General features: G+C 31.2%; 1 protein-coding gene across 1 annotated transcript in view; it reads right to left on the reverse strand.

Moving 5' to 3' along the window:
* The window catches only part of LOC129221707 (lamin Dm0-like), a 58577-nt gene extending 44628 nt beyond the window's left edge, over window positions 1-13949 (reverse strand). Inside the window, exons 1-2 of the mRNA XM_054856188.1 lie at window positions 13446-13949; window positions 10683-10815 (exon numbers count right to left, since the gene is read on the reverse strand). Of these exons, the coding sequence (XP_054712163.1) occupies window positions 10683-10815; window positions 13446-13843 (531 nt within the window). The 5' untranslated portion in view covers window positions 13844-13949. The remainder of the gene's footprint in view (window positions 1-10682; window positions 10816-13445) is intronic.
* Between the last annotated feature and the right edge of the window lie 8763 nt (window positions 13950-22712).

Consider the following 22712-nt stretch of genomic DNA (forward strand, 5'->3'; position numbering starts at 1 on the left):
TTAACAACTATTTCCCCAGAACTATGAGCATGCTGATGTTATATATTTTTGAAAACGAACAGATGGGTAAAATCCAGTAATAAATTTTAAGTTTGGAGCCTTTTGCTGTCATGTCTGCTATTCGATGACTGAATTCGACGGAAATTCCCGAGTTATATTTCAACCAGATTAGAAATAATACCCCTATGATGCATTGTTTGAGAATTCTTTATTTTTTTCAACATATGTATATTATGTATATTGTTTGATTGACTCCACGCGATGGCGCCTTTTTAAGGTCATCGTGATCCCCGCCACAGCTTAATACAACGTTTCTGCATGGCGCCTCGCAATAAAGAAGGAAGGATATCTCTTTTTGTTGTCTATCGAAAAAAAATGAGAAAATTTCTTTTTAACCAAGATTATAAAACCGCTGAAAGATTTTTTTTTTTTTGAGCTTAATACAAGAGTCTGGCGCGTTTTCAAATTAAAAAAAAAAATTTAGTAACTGTGTGCAAATTGAATATTTTATAATTTTTTACCAAATTAGGAAAAATCCGCCATTGCACCGAAATTTTCGCGAACCCCCTTCCTGCACCTCGCGAACCCCTGGGGGTTCGCGAACCTGTTAAGCAGTAAACTAAAATATTTCTTTAATACAGAAAATTATCATTCAAATGACTAATAACTCAAATTTTATTCAATTATCGCGCTCACCCACTCCCCTTTTAAAATATGAATTTCAAAGCCATAAAATTTATCAAATAAAAAAGAAACACATTTCATAGAATAAGATCTGGGTCATTCCACGTCAAATCAACCACAAAAATGGGATTTTAACACCCACCGTCTCGGAATTTGATCAAACTTGGTATACTTCATACCTTTACGGTTACAAGCAACCCCCTAATTTTTTTTCTTTCGCTATCAATGCGTTTTGATTTTATAGCCTTTTGAAATTTGGCGATTTTACATTTTATGTCATTTTCGAGACACTCAAACTGAGATGATGTTGTTTATGAAAAAAAATTATTTCTTGGTAACTAATGCTATAATCTTTTTGAAAATTTTTATATAAAATAGAAAGACTTTGAACATGTTGATAAAAAATATCTTTAAAATCTTAGTTTGCACAAATTTTTTGAAAAAAATTAGAAAATTGAAAATTTTGAATTTTTTTTTCAAAAAAAAAAGGTGTTTGCAAAAATCTGAATTTCAACAAGAGGGTCAGTTTTAAAAATCATGATTTTTTTAGAAAATGATCATGAATATGTACTGTAACTTATCCAATGAAAAACATTAGGGGACTTTTAGGGATTCTGCCTCCCCCCCGTCCTCACCACATTCTGAAAAAAAAAAAAGCGTAAAACATCGTACAATCTCTTCCATATTCTTAAAAACAGAATTGTCAACAGTTATGATAAAAATTGAAATATTCAGTGTGTTGAATATGGAACTCAAATATTTAAAAAAAAAATTATTTTTCTATTTTATTTGAAATAGTTTAAAATATATCAAATCAACCACAAAAATGGGATTTTAACACCTACCTTCTCGGATTTTGATGAAACTTCGTACACTTCCTTATTTTGTGGTTAAAAGCAACCCTTTAGTCTCTTTTGTTTCAATCTCAATGTATTATAAATTTGTAGACTTCTGAAATTTTTCGATTTTGCATTTTTTTTGTCATTTTTAAAGACACTTAACTAAGCTGTTGTTAATGGGAAAAAATGTTTCTCAGCAACTAATGATATTATCTTTTTGAAAATTTTCATAAAAAATGTTAAGAATTTGAATATTTTTATAAAAAATATTATAATAATCTTAATTTATACTAAAATTTTTTAAAAAATCAGAAAGTTAAACATTTTGATTTTTTTTTTTTTTTGGGGGTCAAAAAAACCAGTCGAAATTTCAAATTTTTATCATCAGGGTCAGTTTTAAAAATCATGATTTAAAGAAAAAAATATTCATGAGTATGTGCCCTAACTTTTCCTATGAAAAAAGTTACGGCTCTTTTAGGGATTCTGTCCCCTCCCCCCTAGAAACAACGAAAGCATCATCGAGAAAAGCTCTTCCATGTCTTTGAAACAAGAGTTCCCAACAATTATTTAAAAAATTTAAATATAAAGTGTTAAATATTAAACTCAAACATATTAATTTAATATTCAAGCTTTTTTTTACTTGAAATAGTTAAAAATTGTTTAAAATATAGACATTCTGAAAATAAGATATCATGAAATTCGAAAGTTGCAGACAACAATATCTGCATACGGATTACTGCATTTTAGTCCAGACAACTTGAAACAAAAGTAAAGTCTTAACACCAATTCCTAATCATGCAGTTTCTAGTACTTTCAGGATCCCCCCCCCCCTCCTTAGGTTTGAGAAAAATTGCTATCGTGGAACTGTTTTTCCATTATAGTTTTACTGCTATACAACAACAAATTCATCCTTTTAACTTCTTGAAATTACATTTAACACCCCTTAAAAATCAATGGCCTGATTGTTTAGTAATAATATGTTCAAAATAAAGTAAATTACCTTTTCCCCTCCCCTCATAGCAAATGAAGAAATAAAGTTATATATATTTATGCACCTCTCGTATTCAATGGATTTTGATACTTTTTTAATGACAATTGGAAAACATTATTATTTGCATGGAAATTTTTTTTTGTCCAGATTCCCCCCCCCCCCCAGCTTAATGACATAACTCGCAATTTTTCCTCAACTTACTGGGGTTCTAAAATTTTAATTCCTAAAAATTTTCTATCTGTATCACTTATACTTAAACATTCACATTATGAAAATTAATTCCAGTAAATGAATTTTCTATTCTTTTTGTTTTCTTTCTTTGAAAAAACATAATAAAATCAATAATAGATTTGAATATCTTGTGAGGAATAAATACACAATTGTTGAAAAGGGATAAAAGCTTCTTGTTAGTCAGGTCTGCTAAAGATAACAAGTCCTGCTCACACTTGTTTAGAAAACTAGTACCTAATGGCGCCTTCTTTGTCTACACGCCTCCCATGGGGTACATTTTATCCTACCCTATCAGAATTGCACTAACAGCACAGAGTAGTTGCTGACTCCCCTGGATAAAAGATAGGATTCTCTAAAACAGCTTTTCTAAAATTTTGAGAAAAGGTCAATATGAAAGAATGAATTGAACTAGAAAAGCAATTGGATGTTGACCTATAGAGGTTCTAGCAAAATGTGTGTCAAGTTAGAAAGGTTTTCGGCCATTAAAGTTAGCATTAGGCCAACCCTAAGAAAAATAAATGTCGAGTTACCTGGATTATCAGTGCGTCCAATTACTGAAGTTTCACTGTATTTAAACTAGAATATATATAAGGTTTATAATCATTTATACAAAATAAAAAGTGGCTTAAAAAAACATATTGCCCTTGATAAAACTAATGCAGCAGTTGAAAGAGGAATCAAGAAAAGGAAAGGGTCTTTTAAGTAAAAAGTAGTCAACAATCTCACAGTCATAATATAAGCAACTAACTATAAATGTAAACCATACAGCTTGCTGATCAGCTGTCATCTAATACCAGCTGTTCCTTTATGGGAGCTAGTAAAGCAACCATAAAGTTAGGGAGGTGACAGGCAAATATATTAAAAAGAAAACAAAACATCTAAAAAAATTACTAGTGAAGTGTAAAATAAAAATACCTGTCATTTGTACAATTGCCAGGTTATTAGGATCCATTTATGATCATAGAAACACTCAAGATAACAAAACACACTTTTAGGGTCAAATGAGATTATTGCAAAGCCTTAATTGTAAACATTTTGGCCAATGGTAACCATTTTAAACTCATACCCAATAAATTGCTATGTTAAACCAAAACTGTTCTGGGTTATTCCATTGGATCAGAGATAAACATCAGTTTCAGTTCGATATTGCATTAGAATTAATGAAACAAGTTAAAAGCTCTGAGCTGATTTATAGGATTTTTAATACTTTGGATAAATTGCCTAATTATAAATCAGAATTAGATGAAAAGTTTTAATTTCTATGTTGCTCTAAGTTTAACAATAATTTTTAGTAAGCATAAACTGTTGTAGGAAAATTTCGAATTTCGCGATATCTTATTTCTATTGTTTATTATTAATTCATTTAATTAATTATTTTCAATTCAAAAAAAATCTTGAGTACTTAAATGTTTACATTTAAGTTCAAACACCAATGTATTTCAATATTTAAATTTTTTTTAATGCAATTATTAACTTAGTTTGTAATATTCCAATCAACTTTTTTTCATTTATCAAAATAGGGGGCAGAATCCCTCAAAGTCCCCTAAAGATTTTCATTTCATATTTAGCACACATGTTAATGATCATTAAAAAAAATATATAAATTATTTTAATTTAGACCCTCATGCCAAAATTTTAAAATTTTGACTATCATTTTTTTGTTAAAAATATTTTAAATTTTTCAGTTTGTTAATTTTTTTAAATTGCTGAATACAAATTTAGAATTTTGACATATTTTTTTCTGAAATACATGAAATCTTAATATATAATAAAAATATTTTCAAAATTTTTTTATCTTTAGTTATTGAGAAATAATTTTTTTTGCAAACAGCTGCTGTTCATTCTCATAGAACTGTAAATGACAACTAACGCAAAATCGCAAAATTTTGAAGGGTCAAAAAATAAAAACTATTTTTAATAGAGAAGAAATATTTTAGGAGAATACTTAGGACTATGAATAGAAGAAGTATACAAAGTTTCATTGAAATCTGAGATGGTGGGTGTTGGGGTGTGGTTGAACTGATATGGAATGACCCATATTTGTTCCATACTTTTATTATGTTATTTATCTTAAACATCTATTTAAAATATTAAGTGATTCTACTTTCAAACTTTTATCCATATTTATCAGTACTACTCAGCTGGTTTAAAATAATAATAAATTTTGCAAACATTTTTGTTTGCAAAATTTATTTTATTGATTAAAAAATTAAATAATTTAAAAATTAACAATTTTTACAAATAATAATAATAAAAAAACTCCTCCCAACCCTTTTCAAAAACACCTAGAATAACTAAAAATAAGGAAACACTCATGCAATCAGTTATTTGACACTATTCAAATACAGAATTAATTTCATGCCTTGGATAAATGCCTTCCTCGAATTAAAACCATAATGTATTATGTGATGATAGAGTTTTAGATCCAATGAAATATTTCAACATGATCCCATTGTGATTATATCTTGAAACTTCTACAGCCCTTTCAGTAATGTATAAACATTTTCAAAAAAAAAAAAAAAAGAAGAAATGAAGGAAATTGATGCAGCGCATTTGATAAATTTAAAATTTAAATTTAATTAAAATATTTTTTTTTCAAATCTAATCATGTTGCATATCATTGGAAAGTTCATTAAAAAGGCTGTAAAATGGCACTCCAATTTTTGGTACTTTTACAATGCTCTATATCTTCAAAACAGTCTTGTATTTTTCATTTTTTTTTTTTTAAATTTTATTAGGTCGATATAAACACTACCTCTGTACCATCAAAATCTGAGAGGGTGAGGTAAAATTTTTGCCTAAAATTGTGTTGATTTGACGTGGAATGACCCTAGGAAAAATCATCCTGCATTGGGCCTTGTAGATGCAGCTGCAATATAACCACATAGTATGGTTCCGATAACTCCAATGAACAAAGGATTAAACAATCCTGTTTGCTAAAATAAGAAAGCTTGTTGGCTTTGCTAATAACATAAGTGTTATTTATTCCCTTTGCACCAATAAGAGAATATCTCCCTTCTTATTACAAAAAGTAAAAAATCACACAATATGTTTGAAATACAAATGAGGAGAAAAATGGAATTGTGGATGATTAAATTTTGCATTTAACCTTTAGCCAACGGCGGTACATATGCTGTACCGACAAAAAGTGCTCTCTTCCTACGGCTGTGGTACAACGTCTGTACCAGTCCTTCCCTTCCCCCTCCAGTTACTTCCCGCAGTTGATAATCCTTTCACACACGCCTACGCAGGGAGAAAATGAATGAAACGCACTACACCCCTTTTGGGGATCTGTCAATCAGAGGCGTTTGGCATAGTTTTGTTCCCAGTGAAGGAATGTGTGGCGAAGTTTCGAAAAAGAGGGGAGAAAGTTAAGCAGAAGTAAAATACTTGAAGGAAAGAAAAATTTTTGATAGCCTTTTTCTGTTTAATAACCCAATAGTAAGGCTTCCTATAATTAATAACAGCATATTTTACTGAGTACAAAACACCTATTTAGTTTAAGCAGTGTAGATATTTAGGGAGCAGAGCGCAAGAAACATCATTCTCCAAAATATTTCTTTTGTTATGGTTTTATAAAAATAATTAAACACTTGAAAAGCGTATCTTATTTTGCTAACTTTTCGAAAATGAATATCATGCTGAATAAGAAACAACTTATCAATTTGCGATTTGCCACGTTTCATTTATTTCTTTATTTACATTTTAACTGAAAATTATTTGTAATACCGTTTCAACAAAACATGGAAAACATTCTAAAGTCAATAAATTTGAAAGAGAGGTTCAATTAAGAATCTGTGTCGTGAATCTTTTGGTTTGAAAATTGAAAGTTAGACTAAATGCTCTTTTTTTTTATTATTATTATAAAAAGAGTCACTAGCACAGCCAGAATTATCTTCTGGAGGGGGTTTTCTGTTCAAAACGAGCCTTTTCATATGTAAAAGTTATTGCACTAGGGATGGCAAGAATGTAAAATCAAGGGCTCTGAGGGGTGTTTTTACCCCCCCCCCCCTCGCTACGCCTCAAAATCTATCTAATTGATCACTTATTGAGTGAAAAGCATAAAAACTTAATTCTGATATTTTAGAAAATATAAATGTATTTCCTTGATATTTTGTCTATAGCGAATATTATTTCAGTAGAAAGTCAAAAGGACTAAGGATATGCTGAATGAAACAAAATAAGTATGGTACACCGGGGCACGTTTACGTGGATTTTTTTTTCGCTGAATTTTTTAATTTTATGGTTCAACTTAGGAATTCTTAAACGTTATGGCCTTATAAAGCAGTTAATAAAGTATAAATTTGTGCATTCAGTTTTCCCCCTGTTTGTATTTAAGGGGCTTAAAATGTTAATTTTTAAGTCAAAGTCGGTTGCTCCTCTTTCTTCCTTGCGCAAAAAAAAAAAAAAGAGAGGTTAAGTGAAAAGATTTATAAGAGCACCTGATATATCTTACTCAGTTTTCAATGAGAGTCTAATGTCTGTTTATTTTTTTTTTTCTGTTAATTAATTCTTACATTTGGAACTGTTTATGCCAGTAAAAAATGGAAGAAAGAGGTTAGTTTTCTGTTTACTCATGCGTATTTTTTTTTACTTATCTTCTCTTACTCACAAATAACAACGTACTGGGTAGTGAAAATGTATTATAAAGATAGTACATAAATAGGAAATGTTGAAAAGAGGAAAGACTTGGAATCTAAAAGAAATTTGCCCAGATATTTTTCTTGTGCATTGTGAAGGGAGCGGAACTTAATCCTTCAACAATTACTAGAGGTATTTCAACCACAATTAGAAGAAAGAGTGAATGGGGATATCAGGGGATTTGTAGGCTGTCTCTCCATATTATCTCACTCGACAGTGATTGACTTTGAAACTCCAGCTTCATATACAAAAAAGGGTGCCTTGCATGCTCTAAAAGATAGATAAGCGCTAACGTTCTTTATGTAAATGAATACGGTGTTCAAGCATATTCCGCTTGCACCTGCTCAGAAAAGCAAACCAAGGAATTGTTCACTATTATTGTGGATTCTTTCTTGGACACACGTATTAGTGTCATCATTTTTCTGAATAGCCAAGCTGAAAAGCAAAGTTGCCTCCCTTGAATCTAAGGTATTCTACATTGTATTTACAATGGCTTTGGTCTCAGTTGAACGCTATTTACCTCCGCATTTTAGCGCATAGATAAGGACATCTGGCATTTATTGAATCCAGTGGTCTACCTCACAAATAGAGTTTGATATTTATTATTTTGTTGTCGTTAGCCTTAGGTTAGATGAGAAGCGTTATTTCAGTGATTTCAATTTTAAAACTGAACCAAATATACTTACAGAAACAGGGGTCTGGCCAGAGGATATTTGGGTCCGTTAACGGACCCTTCACAAAAATCCGATCAACCAAAACGGACCTTTCACAAAATCCCGATCAAACAAAACGGACCTTTCACAAAATCCCGATCAAACAAAACGGACCCTTCACAAAATTCTGATAAACAAGATCGGATCTGTCACAAATTGTTTATTGAAAGAGCAAATCTGAAAGCAAAATAACGCATATTTCTGTGTATAAACCGCATATTTCTCTGTATAAACCGATAATTTTTGGAACCTTTTTTTTTTTTTAAGTCAAATTAGAGGGATCAGCTTATACAAAATCGGTTAATTTTGAAAAAAAAAGAAAAAGAAAAAATCGGCACTCTTGCGATGCTCCTGCAAGCGATAAATAATTGCTACTGCCAAATAAATATAATGGTTGTTTGTTTTATCACAGCTAATAAGCAGCGGTGTTGTTGTAAACTTTTCTGAAAAGGCATTGGTAAGCACTTTTCTCCGCTCATGATTTAATAAACAATAATAATATATATCTGCGAAATGAACTTAGAACTGCAAAGGGATAGTAAGGGTGAGGAAAAAATATGATCGCTTCAGATAGGGTTACCAACTTCAAAAATATCACCACTTAGCGTCTGGCGTTGAACCTTTATAATGAGATTAGAAAATATTCTCATCATTTTGTCGGCTTGTCAATATTTGCGTTTTTACGGTGCGGTGCGATGTTTAATTGTTATTTTGGGAGAAAATTATATGGGTTTTGATTTTTCGATGCTAAAAAGGATGATTAACTTTAAGTTAACTTTTTTAATTACCGTTTTTTTTTTCTTTAGATGTCTACATTTTGAAAAATGCAATCTTTTAACATCCGATATGAGAATCATATTTTGTTCTTTTTTCAAGCTAACTTCGCTTTATTAGGATTCAAATAAATGAAAAGTCTCTTTATTTCTGTTAGAACTCTCATTTCAAGTTTTTAAAGCAAAATTCCATTTTCTGTAATGAGTCAAAAATTAAAATGCTGAATAGATGGTTTATTTTATTATTATTTATTTTTTTTTTGGGGGGGGTCAACTGTGTTCACAGATATTAATGATATGTTATCATAGCACTCTAAAATGCAATTTTGAAATAATTTTATCAAAAATATTTCTTTTACAAGCCGTTTTTATACTTTTGATGCCTTTACTTTGAGAATTGCGATCTCTTTGCATCCGCTATGGGAATCCGATTTTTCGAATTTTTGATGATTATTACGCTTTGTTAAGAGGTAAACAATTGAAATTTCTTTTTATTTTTGTTAAAATCACGGAATTTATAAGTTAGAAACGAAATTTCATGCTTTTTAAGAGTGTCTTGGGTCAAAAAGTTGAATGCTGAACCCTATTCTGAATTTTGTTTTATTTATTTATATTTTTGTTATAATTATTTTAAATACTGGACAGAAATATATCTAGTATAATTTAACATAATGCAGAATGGTAGATAAATATTGATACTTGAAAGAGCGATGCCCCCCCCCCCCCCCCCCGCCAAATATCAGAAAAAAAAAATCCAGAATGATTTTCTCGTCATAGAAGAAGAAAACACTCAACTTTAAGTTTAATTGATGCAGTTTGTGCCATCTCTAAATTCTAAAATTTCGTTTTAACAATTTTTTTTTTTTTGCGAAATTTTTTGATTTTTCACAAAATTAATTCATTTTTCACAAAATTATTTGATTTTTCACAAAAAACGGACCCTGTGAAAAATCCTGGACAGACCCCTGAGAAAATCTAAACCTAGAGGACCTCATAAGGAACAAGGAGGGAAAAAAATTATTTTCAAACCATTGAATAAGTGATGACTAGCCAAGTATAGTGTCCCACTATAGTAACCCTGTATTGCGGAGAGCTCAGCGGTCGAAGTGGACATCGCCCCCTTTATGCTGTCCTATTCGGGGGGGGGGGGGGGGGGGAAGGAACTAAGAAAGCTTTGAGCCGTAGGGAGAGGGAAAAGATAATTGTATAGTTGCCGTAGCCTAAAGGTTAATGATTCCATAGCTGCCAACAAGCCAATTTAAAAAATCTTACAATATGTGCTTTTTTTGACCATTATAAAGCAAAGTATTAAAATTTAAAGTATTATGATATTTTAAAATCCTTATCTGAACTTGATCTATGATTTTAAAAGCAAGAAATAAATAAATTGAAAATAATTAAATAAAACTTCTATTTCTTTGAACTTAAATATGGAAAAGTAGCTGACTTTGCAGCTTTCAAAAACTTGTTTAAAATAATAATTTTTCTGTAAGTTCTTACAGATTAAAATGTTCTCCATGCTGTTATCCTATAAAGAAGTGCGCAGTTCTGGTACAAATCTGCCATAAGATCGTCGTACAATGTATGGATATATCGTACAAGTAGGCAGCTATGTGATTCATTAAATTTTACACCAAGAGAAAGAAAAGTACAATAATTGACAAAATTAATTTTTCAGATTCAATCAAAGGAATCAAAAACATTAAACAAAGTAAGACTTGAAAATGCTTTTCAAATTAAATGGTATAATCATGTAAAATATGTAGATAGAAGTTAAAAAACTTTTTTGAAACAGATGGAAAAATAATACCTTAAAATTATCCTCTAGTTTCTTTTTCTCCGATGTAAGTTGATTTACTTTGGCTTGCAACTCTTGATTATAGGATTCCATGTTGTTCAGCTTTTTCTCAATGCTTAAAAGCTCTTTCTCTTTTTTAGTTAATCTGATAAAATTTTCAATAAATTAGCATTAAAAAACATCACTATATATATATATATATATATATATATATATATATATATATATATATATATATATATATATATATATATATATATATATATATATATATATATATATATTCAAGTCAAAAATACATCCAATGCAACATTCACACTGCGTCCGCACATCCGTCATCGACGTATACTTTTCTCTCGGCGTTGCCATGACAGCAAGCCATATTGTACGGGACCAGAAGCCAGATATCTGATGGCTCGGACGTCCATAGAGCTGGGCATCGCATTTCAATGGTCTCCACGAGATGAGCGCACTCTCTCTATTGCGTGAGAGACTGCCTTTTTCGCGTCCTCAAAGTACGAATGCTTCTCCCTTTTCGGAAAACATTACTCTGTCCGCTTTACGTGGCAAACGTGATGTGCGGACGCTGTTTGAATTATGCTCAAGCCAAGGGTCTGGCCAAAGGATAAACGGACCCTTCACAAAAATCTGATCAACCAAAACGGACCTTTCACAAAATCCTGATCAACCAAAACGGACCCTTCACAAAATTCTTCTAAATAAGAACAGATCTTTCACAAATTGTTTATTGAAAGAGCAAATCTGCAAGCGATAAATAATTGCTACTGCCAAATAAATATAAATTTTATTTTAGCTACCAGTTTGTTTGGCACTCTTGACTTCCTTAAGTTGAGGTTTTCCATCTCCAGCTCATCCACTTCCTATGCGGAGCTGATGAGTGCAATAATCACGAAACGGATGTCCAGTCCTCGGCTGGAATTGACTGAGCTGGCTCCATAGCTGGAATTGACGATTGACTGAGCTGGCCTGGCGGTGTATTTCATAATGCTTGTTGTTTGTTTCTTAGTAGCAGCTTAAAATAAGTTTGGTTTTAAAACTTTGTTTTATCACAGCTAATTAGCAGCAGTGTTGATGTTGTAGTAAACTTTTCTGAAAAGGCGTTAGCACTTTTCTCCCTGCTCATGATTTAATAAACAATAATAATAATATCTATCAGCGAAATGAACTTAGAACCGCTAAGGGATAGGGTGGGGGAAAATATGATCACTTCAGATAGGGTTAACAACTTCAAAATTATCCCCACTTAGGGTCTGGTGGTAAACCTTTATAATGAATTTATTAGAAAATATTCTCATCATTTTATCAGCTTGTCGATAGTTGCGTTTTTACGAAGCAGTGAGAAGTTCAACTGTTATTTTGGGAGTAAAGTATATGGTATTGATTTTTCTATATTAACAATAATGATTAACTTTAAATAAACTCTTTTACGTACCTTTTTTTTTTTTTGCTTTAGATGTCTACATTTTGAAAAATGCAATCTTTTAACATCTAATATGAGAATCATATTTTGTTCTTTTTTCAAGCTAACTTGTCTTTATTAGGATGCAAATAAATAAAAAGTCTTTATTTTTTTAGAATGCTCATTTCAAGTTTTTAAAAGCAAAATTCCATTTTCTTTTATGAGAACTGCTGGTGTGTCTACCTTACCATGATCTGAATCACTCTTTCTCTATTTTAATTTTTCTTTGTATTTAAAACGTATTTCGGGGCACCCCATGTATTTTTATCCACTTTGTAGTGACCTTCGTGATGAAATTTTGAATAAAAATATTTAGTTGGAAGCAAACCCTGATAACTTACATTATAAGTAAAAATGCATATAATAGTGCATAATAAATTATTTATTAGGATCTTGCATGCAATGCATGTGTGTGTAGAGAATTAAAGCAGTCCATGATGAATGTTTTGTGCAAAATAGAATGTCTATTTTTTCTTTTCGTTAGATTTTGATGTGTGTGCGTGCTCTTATTTTGTCATTTGGTGAGATTTGAAGTTTCGGTAAATTTTGGGTAAATACCCCCCTGATGATTGGCAGTTATAAGTATGAATCAATAAATTATTAATTGCGAAACACATACTTACTGACGGAAAACATCAGGAGAAAAAGTTTAAGTAACAAGTTTTATAACTGAACCTTTTCTAGGTAATGATGTTTACTAGTTTTCCTGTGTGTGTGTGTGTGTGTGAGCGTGACTTACTTCTAATAAGTTTCTAAACGTTTTGCCCTCAAACTTATATGCTTTTTATTTTTTTTGCGTCTTCGAACCTGTGCGCCCTTTGGGAGTCAAGGTTGACGAACTTTGGAGGCCCAGTACCCCCCTGGGCAAAGCTATATTTTAAACAACTTATTGTTCAAATCAAAGACATTGAAAATTATCTGCTTTGACCAGAAAATGAACTCGACTTAATCGTTACGCCCCCTTCCCTATCCTCCAATTGCTTTTTTTTCTGCTTAACGGGCTGGTTGCAATCTATTCTAGTTGAATTTTTCTTCTTCATATATACTGGCATGCCACATGTTATTTTTTCAACAAGCTGTTTATTAATTTTTTCCCCCTACGTCATGTGTGCCCTTTTCGGCTAGCGCCCCTAGGCCTGCGCCTATTGGGTAATCCGGGCCTGGTTGGAGAGCGATCTATTACTTAGCACTGAGGTAATGAGTTGTTTAAAATCTTGGTTGCTGTTGACTGTTCAATATTCATGCAATGAACTGATTGTATACAATTTAAAAATAATTGACATAACAGTACATACCTTTGTTGTAAGTCGTCGAATCGCTCTCTCATATTGCTTAAATCTAAAGCTAATTGAGCCTTTTCACGGGCAGTTTCGTCAAGGGTATGACGAGCATCCTTCAACTCATTTTGATACATGGTTTTGATATTATTGACTTCACGAGTGACAGTTTCTTGACTTGAATGAATTTGAACGGAGAGCCGGCTGTTCTCAGCTTCTAAATACCGAACTCTATCTATATATGTTGCTAATCGATCATTCAGATTTTGAAGTTCTAATTTTTCTTGCATTCTTGTCATACGAGCTGGGCTCAGGGGAGTTCCTTTTTTCTCTGAACTTGAACCAGAAGACTGTGGCGTGCTGGAAGCCGCTGGTTGAGCAGCAGACACCGTTGATTTCCTGGTTTTTGTAGACATTATGAAAGCAAAATTATATATACTAAATACAATATAAAACTTCAAAACACCGGCAAACCGCACCCCACACGATGATAAAATGGCTAGTTCTGGCGGTTAAACTTAGAATTTTGTTGCCAACTGCCAGATGCATGCATCAAATCATCTTGAAAACATTGCTCTCAATTTCAAACGAATCAAGTTTAGTTGTTCGTAACTCCAATAAACTATAGGAAGCGCTGCAGCTACTGTCTAATAGCGATTTGAAGCTTAATGAATGTCAGTAATTTTTCATTGTGTTTATGAGAAGCTTTCTTTCTATTCCTCTGAAATTACATTACACCACAAACTGTTTGAGGCTAGTAATTTACCCCAAAGAAAAGACATGGAACGGTATATTTTACCTTTTTCGGCAGCGGGTAGCGTATTCCCGCTCTGGAGTTGCGAGTTCAGTACGAATAACATGCATTGTAACAAAAAGACAAGATTTTTTGTGTTTTTTTATAATACTATTAAATGCAGGTATAAAGGAGCTCTACCGTGTTCCACAGTGACTACACGGCACAAATAGCAGAAGTCAGATTTCATACAGGAGATCGTTGAATTAAAAGAGGACTGCCTGCAAAGCTCCTCGGCTCCGTTAACCTATAATTAGAGTCCCTACACATATAATTATGCACTCCTGTTTGTGAAAATTGCAACACCACGAAGGACTTACGCGAGTGAGCTGAAAATTGCAGGGAATGTAAAGTAGGGCATGATATGCAAATGATTAGAATTGCAGACCGGTAGCGCATGCGTATGCTGAGCAGTGCCCTCTGAACGGCGGATCGAACCGGTTATAAATAGACGGCTGTAGCGAAGCGTGAATGATTGTCGGTGGTTATATGTTAGAATAAACGTTAACTGAATCTTTACTATGCATCTTCGACTAGAGTCCCTATATGAAAACGTAGTTTTCAGAGTTGCGACAACAGCTACGCTCGGAAAGCGCAACCGGTTACAGGAGAAAGATAGGGTTGCCGCCGAGCTGCAAGATTGGCTCCTTGTTCGCTTTCGAGTTTCATTAAAAAAAATAGTCACAAGCGGGAGCGGGAAGAGTGTCTGAAACGGGTTCGAAAATGCATGCTGTCAATAAATGAAACGCTCGATTTTGATTCAAACATTAGAAAAAGACAAAATGGCCCTGTGTTAGCAGAATTAAAAGCAGATTTTTTTCTTTAACCTTATTCTCTTTAATACGATTAATTTTAAATTAATCAAAAGATTCTGAGACAACGAAAATTATATTTTAGTTTGAATTGATTCAAAATGAATGAAGGAATAAAAACTGATTGAGAAAATGAAAATAAATAAATAAGCAACAAATAACGAACATAAAAAATTGCTTGTTTTTGCTACATTAATTAAGTTTTATAAAGATTTTTGAACATAGAAATATTTCTTGAATTGATATCAAAAGCATTACTTTTTTTTTCTATAAAAGGAAAAAAAATACAATTTTCTGATTTAAATGGAAAAGTTTAGCATTAGCTTAAAAATTCCGAAAGGAAATATATGCCTGGGATGTCCACCTACGGGGGGGGGGGGCACCCATGTATATGCAAAGGAAAGTTTGAAAGAGTAATACCAGAAATATGCAGAAGCATAAAACAAGGTATCCTATCCAGGCCCAGATCTATATATTTTGTGCCTCCCTGCAACAAAATCTCTATAGCCCCTCCCCAGAGGCCATCAGTGTATATTTGTAACATTGAATAAGTCTTAGTTCTAGGTTTTTTCAATTTTTTTTCTTCAATTTCATAGGCTGTTGGACCCCTTAAGACCTGGGACACCACACACTGCGGGGATCCTATCTCGCTCCCCCCCCCCCCCCCCACTCCAAAAAAAAAAAAAAAAATTAAGAACCTCTGAATATTTCAATGGTTTAGTGGGCACACCTAGTTAATAGATTAATTTGTATTTAATTGAAAACGAAATTATATTAATCAGAGGTCATTTTTATTTGAAACTAGATGCAGATAGAAATATTCAGAAATGGATTGGGAAGTTAAGGGGCGGGGGCGTGTATTTTGACGTATATTTTTTTTAACATTCGTATATGCATAAGAAACAGATGTCTCCATTGTTTTATATTTATTTCTTGAAAGTACACTATCTATTATTTAAAATTTTCAACAACATTTTTATACCAAAACAATACTAGAATGAAAGGTAGTTAGGTAGTAGACATTTTTTTAATGAAACAAAATTAAAACAATTCAGAGCACCATAAAAGGACTTGTACTTATTTTGAATTTTTATGAGAAAACAAAAACTAACAATTAAAAACAATTTAGCATGAGGAAAACTCATTTATTTCATGCTAAGGTTTCAGATCAATAGCATGATCTTATAGCTGTAATCTTGTTGTTGTTGCAAACAACATAGATCTCTGTTGTTCAATTAATTTTTTGGTGTTATTGTATCTATAAACTTTATTTAAAACACAAAATTTCCAGCATTTTCATCCGAAAAAGAAAACATTAGTTTAATTAAAAACTTCAGTCACTAATGGGCTAATCTTCAAAAAGTGCAACTTTGCTGTCACATGCCTTTTACAGTTATAACTAAGGAATAGTTTATTATTTTTTAATTTCAGCAAAAATATATCCATTTAAATCTGGCGACAGTTTTTTTTTTTTTTGGAATAATTTTTATTTATTTATTTTTGGGAGTTCGCAGCATGTGAATTCTTACCTCCATGTATTAGAATTTAATTAATTCAAAATAAATGAAGTGATAAAAAAAAGGTAAGAAAATGAAAATAAATAAATGAACATGATAATGCACATTAGAAATTGCTTGTTTTTGTTTCGGAAAGGCAAGCGTTATAAAGAGTTTTAAATCTAAAAATATTTCCTGTAACTATCTAAAAAGCAATATTACTAATAAAAATGGTTTGCTATTAAAAAAAATGCATGTTTAAGTTTACCCTGTACAATTTTCTGATTTAAATGTGATTAAGTTCAACATTAAATTAAAAATTTGAAAGGTAAATATGCAAAGGAAAATTTGAAAGCTTAATACAAGAAATAGGTAGATGGTTAAAACGAGGTAACCCCTCCCCCCCCCCCCAAAAAAAAAAGAAAGAAAAATACCAAGAACCTCTAAATATTTTAGTGGTTCAGTAGGTAATCATGGTTAAAATATTAATTTGAATAAAATTTAAAATTATTACTTTAATTTGATGTAGATAGAAATATTCAGAAATAAATTGAGGAGTTGAGGGGGTGTAATTTTAAACATTACTTATTTTCAACTCATATGAATAAGAAACAAATGTATCTATTGTTATTTATTTATTTCTCTGCATCATACATCCATTACTTAAATTTTGAACAATATTTTCACATCAAAACAATATTACAAAGAAAAAATCATTCACAGCACCAGTAGAGGACTTGTACTTATTTTCTATTTTCGTGGAAAAGCAATGTTTACATTTAATTTTGACAGATATTTTAAATACAACTTAGCATGAAGAAAACTCATTAATTCCATACTAAGTCTTCAGGTCATTACCACATAAAAATTACAACCAGAGTCTCTAATGTTCAATTTATTTTTTGGTGTTGTTACATCTGTAAACTTTATTTCAAACACAGAATTTCCAACATTTTTACACGAGGAAAAAAAGAGGAAACAAAGACATTTTTCTCAACTAGGCAATCAAACTCAAATTCAGGGTACCGAAACAGGATTTGTAGTTTTTATAGATTTTGGGACAAACTATTATTATCAATAACTGCTTAAGTAACAAAATAGGCAATGATTAATCTTTGTGTTTTCTGAAATGCAACGTAACGTCAAAATATTTAGATGTTCAAAATGTAGTTATCATTACCAAATTTTTAAAAAATTCTTACTCCAAAGTATCATTTCCTAAAATTAATAATTATGGACAAAACATTAGTTTAATCAAAATTTTCAGTCACTTATAAACATAAAGAAAATAAATTTTGTTATAGGCTTTATTCCCATTTACTCAATCAGGGAGTTCAAATATACTAATGCTTGTAATTTATTTTCTCTTTTACTATTCGTGAAGTGAATTTATATGAAAAAAACTCCCTTGATTGAAATAAATTGAATTTTTTGTTCAGATTTTTTCATATAGATTGTTATTCCATTCATTACCCCATATCATGGATGGATGAACACGACGTATGCTCTAATATCCTGAAAAATGCTTCCAGAACTCAGTCAGAAACAGAACAGGTGCACTGACAGTTAGAAGTGGACTAAGATAACAGTTGCTACCAATCCCTTCCAAAATTGGAGCTATTTGCAGTTATTCAAATTCTGTCCTGTAGTTTAAGTGGGGAGAAAAATCTCTTTTTGAGAGGGGGGGGGAGGTTCTGGATAATTACAGGAACAGAATAAGCAGAAATGAACTGTTCATTTAATGCTGAAATAAGGTATAACAATAAACAAACCTAAATGCATCTTTCATAATTTTATGTATACCTAAATTTTTTAGCCTTGCCTTAAATACCAAAAAATTTATTATAAATCTGAATTGAAAACAATATTTTTACATGACAAACAAGCATAAACCTAAAGAAAGCACTTGATTTACAAAACAAATTCAAAACTCTAAATTTAGAGAATCAAAACAGAATTCCAGCTATTATTTCAAAATTTCTGTTGCAAAAGTATTGTTTGTTTAACCTCTTTACATTTCAATATTATTATACAAATGAATGATAATAAATTTGACAATAAGCGTAACAAATCAGAAATACAGCATTGTCTGTATGAAGAAGATCAAAATTTCATTTAATTACACTATTTAGCATTTAAACACAAAATTTTCGTTGATTTGTATGTCGTTGTTGAAAGTCGAAAGACCATTTCGGCAACAAATTTCCTGAAGTTTTCAACATAACAAACATGAATGGCATATTATACATGGAAAATTATTATTTTTTTTAAACAACTTCATTAAAACTAGTTTTGATAAAGCTGTCAAGCTAAGAAAACTTCGAAAATGATTTCTGGACATCCTTGTAAACTTAATACTGGAGATCATTCTCTTATACAATTTTTTAAGCAAACAGTACAATATTATCATGAGTTTTCTAGAACATCTGCATCAGGGCTACAATTCAATTAGTAGTTGAGCTTTCTTTAAGTTGCAGAATATCTGGAAGAAACTTAAAAAACATTAAGGGCAAATAAATTTAAAAGCTGAAGTAAAACTCTTCAAATGTGCTAAATCATTAATACGGCTGATGTTTTGAATTGGCAGGAATGTTTTTTAAAGTAGTTCATAAAATTATAAATGGAAAATAAATAAACACACTTTAATTGAAATAGAGCTGTATTTCAACTACTTTGCATTAAGTGTGTTGTAAAGTTTAATTTCAAATAACAGGGTGTTCTAAAAACACATGAAAAAGTAAAACACATATTACAGGGAATATTTTAATTCATCAATCTCTTTTGACTAGCATAGATTGTGTTTTTCATTCATTTATGTACATAATATTATGTACATATTTTTCAGTGTGCATCATCTTTGCTCTTAAGAAGAGAAATCATCAGTTTATGATGACTAAAATAAGTAATGATTGTTCGTGATTCCAAATTTTATAGGAACCATGAGAAAACTTGCTTGTTTTTTCTGCATTTCACTTAGGAATATCTACAGCAAAATTGTAGGGGTAAGTGGGGTATGTTGGACAGTGGGGCACGTTGTTCAAGTTTCAATTATTTTAATAGTATTAATATTTTTTATTTTATTTTCTGACCAACAAATAGCTCCTATGGTCCTACAAATCCTATCACGAAATCACATGGCACAGTTATATTGAACAAATTTTGTTTCCAGAAAGTGTTATTTCAGCAGTCCTGAGTAATTTTCAAAAAACTATCAATTAATTTTTTTAATGGTTTTAGTCAAAATTGAGGAGAAAAAAAATTAAACTCCTGTCTTAAACTTTTACGTGAATGCTACTACCTCATCAAAGAGCTTACTTGTGCTTGTGATTGAAAAAATGTGAGTGTATACTGTAGAAACTATTTATAAACTGTTCTTGTTTGGCTTTAACATATAAATTTAAGTGAAGTAAAAATATAGAGAATGCAATATAACTGATGCTTAAATTTAGATTCTTTAAAATGAAGCCACATTTTTCAGTAAATTCATTTATCTATACCAGATATTTCAGCTGGCCACATGAATCAGTTTTGAAAGCCGTATGTTGGGCACCATTGTCTTAGAGCATTTAAATTCCCCTTTATTTCAAAGTTCTATTTCCTGACAAAAGTATTGATTTTATAAAGCCTTTAACAAATTAAGATAATCTCTGATAAATTGAATATTTGTTTATTTATACATTTATTTTTATGAGTGTTTGAAATGAATTCAGATGCAATTGAATTACCTTTTGAGTGGATGAGGCAAAATCACGAACATGTAATAAATGAATATAAATAATAAAAGAAACATTACTTTTAAAGTGGATGCATTATAATAATAATAATATAAGAGAAATAAACAACTCTGATTTAAGGAAGCAGTTACTAAAGACTTTATTTTACATTGATTGAAAACATTGGATTAATATCAAAATATCCAATATATATCAAAATATCTGATATTTTCAAACCCTGATCTTTACGGACAATCTCAAAAACCCATTATGACAGCCTTTATTTTAAAATGCCACACTAGTTAAAATTTAACTCCACATTAATCGAGATAGGATTATTTAAAAATCATTTTTCCACCAAATATCGAAATTTTTACGAAATTGATGTGGGGTGAGAGCTTCATGTACTTTATTTTTCTGCTGATCTAGAAGAGTAGAATTCTTCTAAAGTTTGATTCCAAGAAACGGGTTGTGTCATAATGACACACGATAGACGCGAAACATGTTAATTGTTCATCAAACACTTTTGAATAGATTGTATTTCTTATTCATTTTCTTACATAAAATTATATACATGTGTCCACTTATAATGATCATCTTCTTCCTTCTTAAGAAGAGAAATGTTCTCTTTACGATAACTAAAGTAAGTAATTACAAATGTATATACTGATCTCCGCGCTGCCTAAACGTAGTACATGCAACCATACAAAATGAGAAAGAAAGCGAGAAGAGCGCAAGGTCTCATTTTCCTCCAATATCTGAAGGCAAGCAAGCCACTATTTTCCTTCTAACCGACATTGCTTATCCCCACCACTTTTCATCACACAAAAAGGTTGGATATAACTTCAAAGCCCTTGCATAAAAAGTTTCACTTAAAAAATCTTTGATTCAGCATTTTATTATAAAAGTATTGATATTTCAATCCGCATAACTTTAAATGTACCTAATTTCTGACTAACAAGAGCTTTGTGGCTGGGAGGACTTTTACAATCTCAAAAACCCATGATAACAGTATTTACCTCAAAGGTAATTCAAAACTTGTTAAAACTTAACTATGTATCAATCATAGCATATTTATTTAAAAATCATTTTCTCAATAAAAATAGAAATTTTTACGAACCTGAAGTGGGGTGATAGCATGCACTTGATTCTTCAGGTGATAAAGAAATAGCAGGTAAAGGAAATAACAAGGCAACCTAAAAATTAGTAAACCCTAATTAGAGCATAATAAAATGTACCAACACACTACTTGAACCGAACTTAGAACACCTCAGGTTTCTGTTTATGATGGAACACACAGCGACTGGCATGCTTGTTGAATAAAAAAGAGTAAATTACCAAAATAACCAAAACTACCTACAATTCATTAAATTTTTAATAAAATAATACATTTTAAATTGGCTCGCTCAACCTAAAAAACCGATAAAAACTGTACTGTGTGTCAAGCAAGTGTTGTACTTCATATCCACCTCAAACGCTTTGGCAAATTCATGTGGTCACATTAATTTCATAATCGAACTGACATTTTTTTAAACAAATTTTAACTATTAAACATTTAGCAGAATATGATTAAAAAAAGTTTCCATAAATCAAAATGTTATTAAAAGATACTGCCAGCAAGCACTGAAAGTCCTATAATTTATAAGCATTTTATTTCCTCTGCATCTCCTTTCAAAAAACAAAAATTTAACACTGTAAATACTTACGTTGCATAAAGTGAAGATTGCTTGAAGGAACATGAAAAACGATACATTAGTCAATTTTTGTCTAAGAAATGATCAGGAAAAATAAAAACCTTAACATTAAAACATAAGTTAAAATGGGTTTTAATATCAAGTCACATTCATTTAAAATAAAAATTTCCGCAGCATAAAGCATTTATAATACAAATCACAAGTTAAGATCTCTTCACATCACAAGTGTATGTTTTGTTTACTTCCACTCGTCGCCAAGCACGAAATTGATCGCGCCAAACCGAATACAGAGATCTATCGTTAAAAAAATTTAATTTACACAATTTAAACATTTGCCTTGTCTTAAAGTGTTGTTTTTCAATAACGTTGTGATTGGAATCATCGATTTAACAGAAAAAATAACTATAAAAGACCCAAATAAAGTGTCAGGATGGAATTTTAGCACACCGGAACACATGTTCTTGATATAATTACGCGATAGTTAAAGAAATAGGAATGGACTCACTCAAGTAAAGCTACACACGTATATTTTGAACATTGTAGAACAGTAATGTGAGCATTAAAATCCTGGACTCACCTTTAATTTTTCTGATTCTGGGTTTTTCCACAGCACTGTCATACGCTCCATGTTAATCCTACGGGAGAAGAAGAAACCTTGCCTCAGGCGGTCTTCGACCAATAGGAAAATGATACCGCGTTGTCGCAACTCTGAAAACTACGTTTTCATATAGGGACTCTATCTTCGACCAAAGAAAGCGAAATTTGAGCAAATAACAG

The sequence above is a fragment of the Uloborus diversus genome, chromosome 1 (assembly GCF_026930045.1).
Source record: "Uloborus diversus isolate 005 chromosome 1, Udiv.v.3.1, whole genome shotgun sequence".
Classification (NCBI taxonomy): domain Eukaryota; kingdom Metazoa; phylum Arthropoda; class Arachnida; order Araneae; family Uloboridae; genus Uloborus; species Uloborus diversus.